General features: G+C 38.7%; 1 protein-coding gene across 3 annotated transcripts in view; it reads right to left on the reverse strand.

Annotated features, from left to right (window-relative positions):
• The window catches only part of LOC133046716 (microtubule-associated serine/threonine-protein kinase 4-like), a 366,008-nt gene that overhangs the window by 116,796 nt on the left and 236,682 nt on the right, over positions 1-12,530 (reverse strand). For all 3 annotated transcript variants that reach the window (XM_061129642.1, XM_061129643.1, XM_061129644.1), the window contains one exon: positions 6,301-6,389. In XM_061129642.1, the coding sequence (XP_060985625.1) occupies positions 6,301-6,389 (89 nt within the window). The remainder of the gene's footprint in view (positions 1-6,300; positions 6,390-12,530) is intronic.

A 12,530-nucleotide genomic window follows, 5' to 3' on the forward strand; every position in this document is an offset into this window, starting at 1 on the left:
TTTATGAAAGTGTTTTCCCAAGTAGATACTAATTTAATAGGTTATGAAAACATAGAAGATTAAGAATATTTCTTGTCTTTAATAATTCTAGAGTAGCAATAGAAAAGTGAGACTTTTTTCCTATTTTTCCTTCAAAAAACACTCATATAAATGAATCTAAGTAGCCAGCTGCAAATTCCCAGTAAAATAATCTTTGAAGACACAAAAGGTTAGATATTTTGACCAATGGGGCAACATTTGATCTTGGGACTCTAAAAGTCTAATAGGTCTCATTTATTTATCTACATCTAGTCTGTGGTTCATCCTCTGTAAGTATCACTCTTAGAGATTATACTTAGCTGTTCGAATCAAAATAAAGTACTGAAGTGATACTGTGGTAGGCAGAATTCTAAAAATGATCTTTTCAAGACACCTGTCTCCCAGTTATTCAAGCAAACACTCCTCTAGGTACTACTATGATGGGATTTTGCAGATGTAAAGCTCCGTATCAGTTGACTTTAATATACAGAGATTATTTGACTTGGCCTGATCCTATCAGATATTGGAGAAGGAAATGGCAACCCACTCCAGTGTTCTTGCCTGGAGAATCCCAGGGGCGGGGGAGCCTGGTGGGCTGCCGTCTATGGGGTCGCACAGAGTTGGACACAACTGAAGTGACTTAGCAGCAGCAGCAGCAGCACAGCAGCAGACCCTATCAGATAAGCCCTTTAAAATGATTTTCTTCAATTGATAGCAGAGTAAGTTACAGATGTGAACCATGAGAATGACTGGATTGCCAATGCAAGCTTGAAGACAGAGGAGGACAGCCTCCGGCCAACAGTCAGGATAAAATGGGGATATTAATTCTCCAACCACAAGGATCTGAATCTGTCCACAACCTATATGAGCTTGAGTAGATTCCTTCTCAATCTACAGATAAGAGACCAGCCCAGTCTGACAATAAACGAAGGCTTATTTTAAACGGAATGGGGAAGTCCTAAAGGGGGAGCTCTCACATACTACCCCTCAGACCCCAGCAGAGGGAGGTAAGAATTTCTCAGCCCAGCAACAGCTCAGCCACCAAGACTCTGGACTCTCCTCTCAACTTCTCTTCCTCTGTAAAGGCAAAAGCCTCTCTCTTCTGTTTTTTGGATTTACCTTTTAAGGTAAATTTGCTTGTGCCAAATTACAACTTTCTGCCATCCCGAAATAAACTCATTTTGCTGGTAAAATAAGTTTCTAATTTTTTTTAATGTCAACAACCAACTGACTCTGGCTGAATAAAACTCTGAACAGAAAAAAAAAAAGGTGAGGGTTCCTACAGAACTAGGAACTTATCTTTTCTATCTTTCTTTGATTTTGCCCTTGAGATACCCTGAGAGCCTGCCTGAGGTCAAACAAGTCAAGCCTACCTAGACTTGTATAGAACTATAAGGTCAATAGATGGATACTGTCTTAAGCCTCTAAATTTTTGGTAATTTGCTGTATAGTAATAGAGAACTAGATCAGGCATTATTTTGTTTCATCTACCAGTTGTATTTACAGAAACTTACTTTATTATAAAAGCACCACCCACTAATTTCCCTACTTTCCTATTCTCCAAAGATTAAAAACTGTTAAATTTATCTTTCCAAAAATTCCTTATGAATATGCATGAATATACAAGTATGTTTATATGTGTATATGTACTCACACACACACACACACATATATAAAATTACACAATGTATTTTTTCACTGAATAGTCTATCTTGAACAGCGTTCATATATCAGAATATAAAAGCCCCCACCTCATTCTTTGTAACAAACATGAAGTCTTGGGTTATATACCTGTATTATTTCCTACTAAACCAGATGCTTAATAAATAAAAGGTTCACTAAATAAATAAAGGGTATACTTAATAAATAAAGGGTATACTAAATAAAGGGTACAATAAAATATAAAGTGGTAACAACTTAATTTTCCATTTGCTAGTTATAAGCAATGCTCAGTGAAGTCGCTCAGTCATATCTGACTCTTTGCGACCCCATGGACTGCAGCCTACCAGGCTCCTCTGTCCATGGGATTTTCCAGGCAAGAGTATTAGAGTGGGTTGCTATTTTCCTTCTCCAGGTGATCTTCCCGATCCAGGGATCGAACCCAGGTCTCCCGCACCATAGGCAGACACTTTACCATCTGAGCCACCAGGGAAGCCATATAAGCAATGCTAGACTTACCCTTTTCTGTTACTGTGTGAGATATCAATAAGATAAATTCCTAGAGATGGATTTGCCAAAGGGTAAATGTAGTTGAAAGTTTAACCAATATCACAAACTAACTAAAAGTGTTGTGCCAATTCACATCAACACCTAAGTGATCTGAGAGGGGCTGTTTCTCCACAACCTTGCTATCATCGAATTCTATCAGTGTTAGGAAAGCTTTGACAGTATGCTAGGTGAACAACACCATCTCATTATTCTGGCTCATATTTCTCTTATAATAGAAATGAATCATCATTTCACACATTTTTGTTGGCCAATTTAATTTTCTTCCTGTGACGTACCTTTTTACATCTTTTGATCATTTTTCTCCTGGTGCATTCACCACTTCCATATCAATTTACACAAGCTCTTCATATATTAAGGCAATCAGATGTCTCTCAGTTATAGGTTTAAAAATATTTTTCACACTTTGTTTTCCTTTGATTTCATTTGTTACACAAAACTTTTCAATTCAGGAGAGACATACTAGTCTTTTCCTTTGAGGCTTCTACATTAAATTTCACACTTAGCATTAGAAACTTGTGATTTTTACCTCTCTGTTTTCTTTTAATGGGACTGTCCTGATCACAGTTCTTTAAGGAATCCCTGTCTGTCAACAAAGACTATTTTGTCTGCAGAGATAAGCTCCAAAACACGATGCCAGTATCTCTTCTTCCTCAGGGCATTACTGACACATCTACACAAATAAATTAATGTTTTCATTTCTACCGATTCATTTGACAGGCATAAATTCGTGTGTCAGTGATGAGTGTCCTGACACATAATCCTTACCTAAGAAAAATAGAAAGTGTATCTGCTGGGTGACTAGGCACTGAGAGGTGGCACTTATTTTTTCCTCGTTTTTCACGGGGACACCCAGGAACCATCCCCTGGTGCCTGTGGACCATACATAGCAGGGAATGCAGCAACAGGAAGAGGTGAGCAGGCATTTCACACTGTCAAGGTGTGAGGTTGGGTCCTTTACTTAACCTTTCCTTCTTTCTTTAAAGAAATAGGAACCAACCAGACTGTGATAAATGCCACTTCTCACAAAAAGTCTAACAGATTTCTCTACAGTTTCTGAGTGAATAACAACCTGTTGGCTCTGTAACATAAAGAAAAAGTCTCTTGGAACCTGAAAAACAGGATTTTCTTTGCCCATTATTCCTCTGATTAAATACAAAACTATGCTTTGAAGGGGAAAGAATTCTCCATAGAGAAAAGAAAAATAATTAAAAGGATCATTAAAGTCTTACCACATATTCTTTAAGCTCAATATCAGAACTGAAGAGAATCATGACAATAAAAGCCTAATCAATGGGCACAACAGTATCATGCAATCAATACAGAACACTATAAAGAGGAGTAGGACTAAATGCTTTAAATCACAGCTGAACTATATAAAAGAAATAAAATTTATCATATACTTAGAACCTGGTATATACTGGTGGCAGTCTGACAGAGGGATGAAAAAGATAAAACAAAGGGATAATTCCAGCCCCTAAGCAAAGTATTTGATCTTGCTTGACCCTCTGGTCAGCTTTCACTAAAATGACAATACAATATCAATCTCCAAAGTATAAAAGTAACAATATAAATAGTTGTGTACTCACCATTCAGCTTTAGAAATATATTAGCAACTGCTTACTCCTCTCCACAATTATACCTCCTCACACATTCTCAGACATAACTGCTACCATGAGCTGGGTCTTTCAAATGACCGTATTTTCCGTTAGACTCTTACTACAAATGTGTATTTGTTGCTATTGCTGTTTAGTCGCTAAGCCACATCCAACTCTTTATGACCACATGGACTGTAGCCCGCCAGGCTCCTCTGTCCATGGGATTTCCCAGGCAAGAATGCTGTAGTGGGTTGCCATCTTCTTTTCCAGGGGATCTTTCTGACCCAGGGATTGAACCCAGGTCTCCTGCACTGGCAGTCAGACTCTTTACCACTGAGCCACCTGGGAAGCTGACAAATGTATATACACAGATACATATTTATGTGTGTGTGTGTGCATGTGTACCCCTAAAGAAAACGTTGCATGTAGCATCATGGTAACCTTATAGGTATGGTTTAAGCACGATTCTTTTGCAACTAGCTTTTATGCCCAACACTATCTTTCAGTGCTAGTTCATTTGTTTACTAAGTACACAATGCTTTGTGGATAACTATGCCTCAATTCATTTATCCATTTTCTAACTGACAGACATTTGGGTTGCATTCCTTTAAACGTTTAGATACAACAAGTAACATTTCTATGAGTAGTCTAGAACATGTCTTCTTGCATATACATGTAGGAGAATCTATAAAGTTTTGTCTAGGAGTAGTATTTCTGGACTTGAGTAGTTTTACTGCATACAGTATCATAATTTTATGAACTTATCTTTTGCTTTTTTAACTTTACCATCTTTTATTTATGAGGAAAATAAAACTTCATTCCAAAGGGGCATCTACCTCCCTCTTTCTCTCTCCTGTTTCATCCCCAAACATGTTTAGATAACTTCCACTCTCAACTGGAGATCCCCACTGAGCAGAAGGACTGCTTTCTAGGAGACAGTCATACCCTAGTTTAAATATAAAATCAACACTATCTGAACACCTATATGTGAGAGTTTCCACAAGAGTATATCAGAGGTAGGGCTTAATCACTTATCCTTTTAACCCAACATCCTCCATAATCTCGAGCACATCTTCCTACAGATCCTCCACAAAATCTCTGAAAGGCACACAAAGTCAAAATTCATTCTCCTTTTTGATTCTCATATCTCTTTTCACCTTTATATTCCCATACAATCAAGCACACACATCCCACACTCTAGCCACACAGTAGGAATTCCCCTATCTCTCATCCCATTTCTACCTACCAAAGTCTTGCGCACCTTTCAACATCATGTGCAAGTGGCTCCTTCAACAGCTCCCAAACCCTCCCGCTTGGCATTAACCCTTTTGTACCACCTTGGACAGAATTTTTTAAAAAATAAAAAGCAGTCTTCATTTTATACCATCCTTCTAATCAGCTCTTGAGGCCAAAAGCCTCATCTTTTGAATCTTCTTTGTGCCGGCAATGGGTCTAGATGTAAAGGTAAGTTATATATATATACCACTGGCAGGTAAGACTTTAAACTCCTGCCCACATATAAGAGGAGACATGTTCTAGACTGCTCAGAGTGTCATTGTTTGTGATAGTTAATGTATATAACAGGTAAGTTCAACTTTAGGGAGAAAAATGCTGAATAGTTCTGACACACTTTGGGACTTGAGACCCCAAAATACGTAACACTGGCACATTGAATATTTTAAGGTGAAGGGATATGAGGAGCAACGCATGGAGGAAGGGCTTTCTGTCTTGCCCATAAGCGGGTCATAAAACCTTCATGTGAGAGGCACACTCTCTATACCTGGAGGAAAGGAGCTTTCTTATCTCTGAAGACAAGGGACATAGAAGAATCTGAACAAACATGTCTTGCTGAGTTTTCCCCAGCTTACTAAGATTAGCCCACCTTTGTCCTAAACATCTTTGCACGACTCCCCACTCTTGATCAAAACTGTAAAAACTAATTTAACTGTTTCTTTGGATTTCCATTTTCTTATGAATGCTCCATAAAATGTATATTAAATAAATGTGCATGCTTTTCTTTTGTAATTTGTCTCTGGTTACCGAGGTTCTCAGTGGAGAAGTTAGGAGGGGAAAGAGAAAGACGTTTTTCTTTCCCTATAGTTCTTAACACTAATCCACTGCATGTGAATTATCATGGCTATATGTCCAAAAGGAAATCCTAACATGGGAGCATGACTTGCATCATCCACAAATTTAGACACGAAAAAAAAAAAAAAAAACTGAAATAAGACCTCGTGAGGAATAAAAAGGAATTCTCACTTTCAGAGCTCACGTGCTCAAAGAGAGGATGGGCTGACTTCTCAAAAAGAACAACTTAGTGATAAAGCAATAGAGAAACCAAGATAACAAGGTGTGGAGACACATCCAAAATTCAAAATGCCCAGCTTTTAAAAACTAGCAAGAAAAAACAAACAAAACTACAAGAATAAGTAAAACAGAACTCAAAGTAATTCATTACCTGCATGAGCAGAAAGAGGTGAGTGGGGCCGAGGCAATGCTGGGGACTGTCCATTGCCTATCAAGCTTTTCCGGTTGCTGGTTCGGCAACTGTCAAAAGGAAAGGAAAAACAGTTTAAAAAACAAGAGAACCTAGCATCCATAATGTTCAAGTATGTTCAGAGTAGACATAGCTTAGACTGAACAATCTATCTGCTCATGTTACTTCTAAAATTTTTGCAATATGCAGTCACTAATATTTGAAAGGTGGTTGTTTCCTGAATAGTAGAAAACATAATATATTCATATCATATAGAACACAATCAATATTCTTCACCACCAGTGAAGTTATAATCAAATGCCTTCTTTCGGCTCTTGACTGCAAATATGTAACATGCCATACACACAAGTGATAAGGATTCAAATCAGCAAACCACAGGTAGCAGCTTTGTTGACATGAAATTTCTAATACAAAATTACATGCAATGAAGCGCAATGACATTAATCTTACAATGATGCACTAATTAAAAATCTAATTATTTAGACAAATTTCATACTTGTGCCTTTTGTCAATAAAACAGCTGATACCTAAGATACATGTACAATATTTCACTACTCATTCATTTTTCATCTTCATACCATACTCAAATTCCTTATTAAAATAAATATTTTGGGAATCATAAAAACAGATTTCAGTTTGTATTAAAATAACAATGAAGGCCTTTTCTCAGAGGCACATTACCTACTGTTTTTTATCCTGGTACCCAGTGAGTAGAAATAAATTGCTACATATATGCACAGGGCAACAACTACAGGTCCACTATTTTTTTCCTGTTTCTGATACTAGAAAGTTATAAAATGGTTAATTTGACTCCAAAGTAACGTTCCCAAGCCTTAGAGCATAACACAATAGTTGATGATGAAGTGGATATTATCTTACTTTCCTTTGCTTTTCTGCAGCACAGACTGCTACATCATAGCCATGGTTAGAAAAGGATAATAAAAACCAGCAGGTTACCTCATTGAATTCACTTATAAGGTTCACTGTAATTCCATCCTCCTACACTAGAGCTGCCCTTAACCACCATTACAGATTTATTGTAATTTCTTCTTAATTCAGAATATATCTCTGTTACAGTACTCTTTAAACAGGAATTTTCACCTACTTCTAAATAACATATGGCGGACATATTTGAGAGTTTGTATAAAATATATGAAAGAAACATTTCTCAATACTTCTGAATAACACATTTCAAAACCAAACCAAATTTCTTTCCACAATATTGACTTGGGGAACCAATCCTCTCTTTTAGATGTTTGCTACCTATTATCATTCGTCAACATTCTCATATTTATAATTTCTTAAGGTCAGGCTACATCATTTTACTTTCCTTACTGGAGCAATCAACAGCCCTCAGCATTATCTATGTGTTTAATTAAGATCATGTTTACTCAGCCTTAAAGAAGTTGTTGCATAAGAATAGACCCTTGATACTTAATTATGAAGGTGGAATGTGGTATTATCAACTCATCTATCAAGAATCATTATCTGACCTATTAACAAATTCATAATCAAGTCAGATCATGTGCTTGTTTTTTAAAGAAATATTTTTTACACTGTATTTTATGTCAATTCAAATTAACATCTTTCATTTTAAAATAGGGATATTAAATATATCAACTTGCTAAAGCTAATAAGAAATTATAAATGAAAGATCTATATCCTGGAACTCTCACCAAAGTTATTTGCTAATTTGAGCAAACTGGGAAAAACACAGGCTAACTTACATAAAAATGGATATGTGTTATTTTTTACATTTAGTATTTTATCTAAATCATTTATGTAAATTTTTTATTGACATTCAATTATTAATTTATACACATATAAATTAAATGAAGAAATATCTATCAATTGATATCTACTGATATCAATATATCAATAGAAACAGTAATCTAATGAATATTTACATAGGGATATTAGTGAAGTATGCTGACTTAAAATTTAGAAAATGATATTTCTTAAAAACATTTAAATTAAATTTTCCTAAGACACAGAATATAACTAGTCCAGTACCACAGCAAGAAAGTAGCCAACAATTTGTATCTAAAACAAAGAAAAACACAAACAAAAATTCTCACAATTGTATGATTTACTGAAAGTCTACCAGAATAAATGGATATTGAAAAAGTACTGATTTCAAAAATGTGATTTAAAAAAAAAAGTCTCAAAAAGAAATGTCTGACTAAAATGATGCCATCTACTTGTTTCTCCTCAAACCAGTCAATACTAAGCGAAATCAACCCTGAATATTTATTGGAAGGGCTGATGTTGAAGCTGAAGCTCCAGTACTTTGGTCACCTGATGCAAAGAGCCGACTCATTGGAAAAGACCCTGATGCTGGGAAAGACTGAAGGCAAATGAGAAGGGGGCGGCAGAGGATGAGATGGTTAGATAGCGTCACTGACTCAATGGATATGAATTTGAGCAAACTCTCGGAGACACTGGAGGGCAGAGGAGCCTGGCTGGTGTGCTATACTCCTTGGGGTTGCAAAGAGTCAGACACAATTTAACAAGTGAACCATCCACTTGTGTGGTCAATATAAAATATAAAAATAAGAACTAAGTTTATATTACATTCATCCCATGTTTGCCCACTGTCTAAAAAGATTTGTAATCTTTACAAATCTATGATTGTGAATGTAATTAAGGATGAAGAAAAATAGGATTCTTTACCTAATAACACAAGAGCAAGTTAGAGGAAGTTGAAAACAAGCTGCCTCAGAATTTGAACAGTTCACCATGAAGACACTGGTATTGTGTTACACAAATCCTTAAATAGTTGAGGCATGTCTTATTGACAGATGTGATGAACAATCAAAACTGAGGTTGTCTTCTCTATCCTCTGTATTGATCTTTAGCATGAAGCTAGAGAGAGAAGTAAAATTTTTGAATCTCTCAAAATCAAACATGAAGCTTTTAAACATGAAAAGTTCCTCAGCAATGGAAAACTAGACTTTACAAAACATAGCTCAAGGCAGGAATTTAGATATGTACACAAATCTCTACACTCACAAAATAGGGTCTTGGCCTCTCAAATGAACTTATTTGTTGCTAATATTTTTAAGGGTAATGAGGCATATTTTACACTATATTTAACCTTAAAGCCCCTAGATCTTGTATATGTATGTATATATGGATATATGTATGTATATATGTGTATATATATACACACATATATATGAAAGTATTAGTCGCTCAGTCATGTCTGACTCTTTAAGATCCCATGGACTGTAGCCCACCAGGTTTCTCTGCCCATGGAATTTTCCAGGCAAGGACACTGGAGTGAGTTGCCATTCCCTTCTCCAGAAGATCTTCCTGACCCAGGAATCTAACCCAGGTCTCCTGCACTCCAGGCAGATTACATTCTAAGCCACTAGGGAAACCCATGTATCTCAAGTATATGTATATATTAAGTGTATGTGAGTGGGGTGGTGGTTTAGTCACGTCCGACTCTTGCGACCCCACAGACTATAGCCTGCCAGGCTCCTCTGTCCATGGGATTCTCCAGGCAAGAATACTGGAGTGGGTTGCCATTTCCTTCTCCATATATTAAGTATATGTGCGTGTATATATATACTTTAAAAATACTGAACCCTATTGAGATATTCTGTACCTAACTTTTCAAAGTTGGAGAGGAGGGTGGTCATCCAATCTCATTGCCACCTACTTCTGGTATCTCTGAGAGTCACTTATTATTCTAAGTACCTGATTCCCAATAAATGAATTAAAATCTGCCTTTAACCCCAAAACAAGAGCACTCCTAGTAGACAGGACCTGAATATTTACCACCTAGACTGCCACAGCACCTGGCACTCCCTGCATTAATAATGACACTGGTGCAAAACGCTGAACTGACCTCTGTTGTCATTATTTATTTATCCAGGCATCACACTCTTTTCCTGATGAAAGGGAGGAGCTCATGGCTAGCAAGTGTGAGGCAGGCTCCCCTGTACCTGGTGACCACATCATTCTCATTTAACCCTTAAAGTGATGAAGCAGTGGAGACATCACCACTTGAGCAAAATCAAGGTCCCTTTTCTCTCACCAGCACAACTAAGTTGAACCACGCTTGCTTTTTCTCAAGTCCTGTCAAAGGGGAAAAACAGGTGCCATCCTACCAGGTAAAATACAAACATCATTCCTACTGTAGCAGGAATATCTTAGCTGAAAATTTACCCTCTTCTAACTGTTTGAACTTGTAAAGAGTTATCTCCAGTTCAGCCTTAGGAATCTTAAAGGTATTTGATTGCAAAAGTGAAACTAAAGAACCATTATGGGTAATGATAACCCTATATGCAAAACAGAAAAAGAGACACAGATGTACAGACTTTTGGACTCTGTGGGAGAAGGCGAGGGTGGGATGTTTCGAGAGAACAGCATTCAAACATGTATATTATCTATAGTGAAACAGATCACCAGCCCAGGTTGGATGCATGAGACAAGTGCTTGAGCCTGATGCACTGGGAAGACTCAGAGGGATCGGGTAGAGAGGGAGGTGGGAGGGGGGATTGGGATGGGGAATACATGTAAATCCATGGCTTATTCATGTCAATGTATGACAAAACCCACTACAATACTGTAAAGTAATTAGCCTCCAACTAATAAAAATAAATGAAAAAAAGAAAAGAAAAAAAGAACCATTATGAATTCAAGTTCTAGCTATCCATTCCCAAAATACAATCTCTTTATTTCATTTTTTAAGAAGAAATGGAAATCATCCACCCTGACAGTACTTGGTTCTTAGAGCCAAAGCCAAGAATAGCCACTGCCCACAAAGTACCTGCCTCTCCTCAGGACACCCAGCTGAAAAAACCGCATGGGGCACTGCCTATGGACAGCACGCTCAGTTTTTCCTCTCATCTGGCAAGGTGACACAATGGCACAGATTCTTGCAAAATCTGAATTTAGCCCAAGAAGACAACTGGAGACAACAGCAAAGGTAAACAGTGGACTAGAACAGGGGCTGACGGTGCCAAGTGAGCCTTCCTTATTACCTCATTCCTCTGGTTCCTCCCTGCAAAGACCCACCTGCTGAGAGACAACACACACACGCCCAAGGGACGATCACTGTTGACCATGAACCTGGGATCTGAGAAGAACGGAAGGTGGAAAGGCGGTGACAGTCCTTCCAAGTGAGTAGGCCTGTCGAGCCCCTGCGGGCTGCGAGGCAAGGCACCTCTGCGAGAAGACGGCCACAGCCGGACGGGCACCCTGGAGCGTGACGGGAGGCCACCGCCGGGAAGTGTTTCCTTGTCAGCGTGGTGTTTTGGCTCAGGCTGGTGACCGGAGGATCACACAGGCTGCCGCCACCTGCCCCCTGAGCTCACCAGGGCAGTTTCACAAGGAGCTCCTCAACCTTCCCGCGCCTGCCAACAGCGCCTTCGTTCGTCAGGAACAGAGAGAGAGAAACCATGCGTTCTACCGTGTACGTCAGGCCTCAGTCAGAGTGAGGGACAAAGGGCCACGAGGGAAGGGAACGCGCTGTAGGGACTTTCGGTCCCGAGGACCCACATTCTGTCTCTGCCCAGACTGTCCTTCTGCTCAGAGCTCCCCGTGAAGGGTCTGGAGGGACCTGTACACGTCTCACACCTGGATCTGTCGCATCTCTCCTGGCAGAGGAACCAGTTAATTATCCTCTGACAGGGCTATAAAAGCTGAGGCCCAGCAGGCGGTGGCCTTCTGCAACAGCTCTGAGTGGCTGAAATGATGCTTAATTTTAAATTACAATCATCCGGGGACATGAATACTGATCGGGTCTACCGGCGGCGAGACAAGCCGAGAAAGCGAAGCCCCCACAGGCAGTCATTTCTAACGGTCGCCGCTGACGGGAAAGGTCAACACTCAGTAAGACAGAGGACTGACCACGGCTGCGGGGCAGGGGACCGCCTGGGAAGAGCCCCGGGAATTCCGAACAGCTAGGCTATCATTTATTAATTCATCTTGATGAAAAATTTGATAAATTTGCACAGGAGGCCAATTACAGACCAAAGCTGTACTGAATGTGAACATCTGTTAACTATACTCTGATACCTTAATAGAATCGGACACTGAATATTCCTTAAACAAAGAGGAAGGCAGAAGTAGAGGAAACTGGGTATGACCAGAAGGCAGAAATTATCCACTTAATGTGGTATATTACGAGAACACATTATAAAACAGGCAAGCTTCTGTTTCCTTATCTTTACAATGAA

Source organism: Dama dama, chromosome 25 (genome assembly GCF_033118175.1).
Source record: "Dama dama isolate Ldn47 chromosome 25, ASM3311817v1, whole genome shotgun sequence".
Taxonomy (NCBI): Eukaryota; Metazoa; Chordata; class Mammalia; order Artiodactyla; family Cervidae; genus Dama; species Dama dama.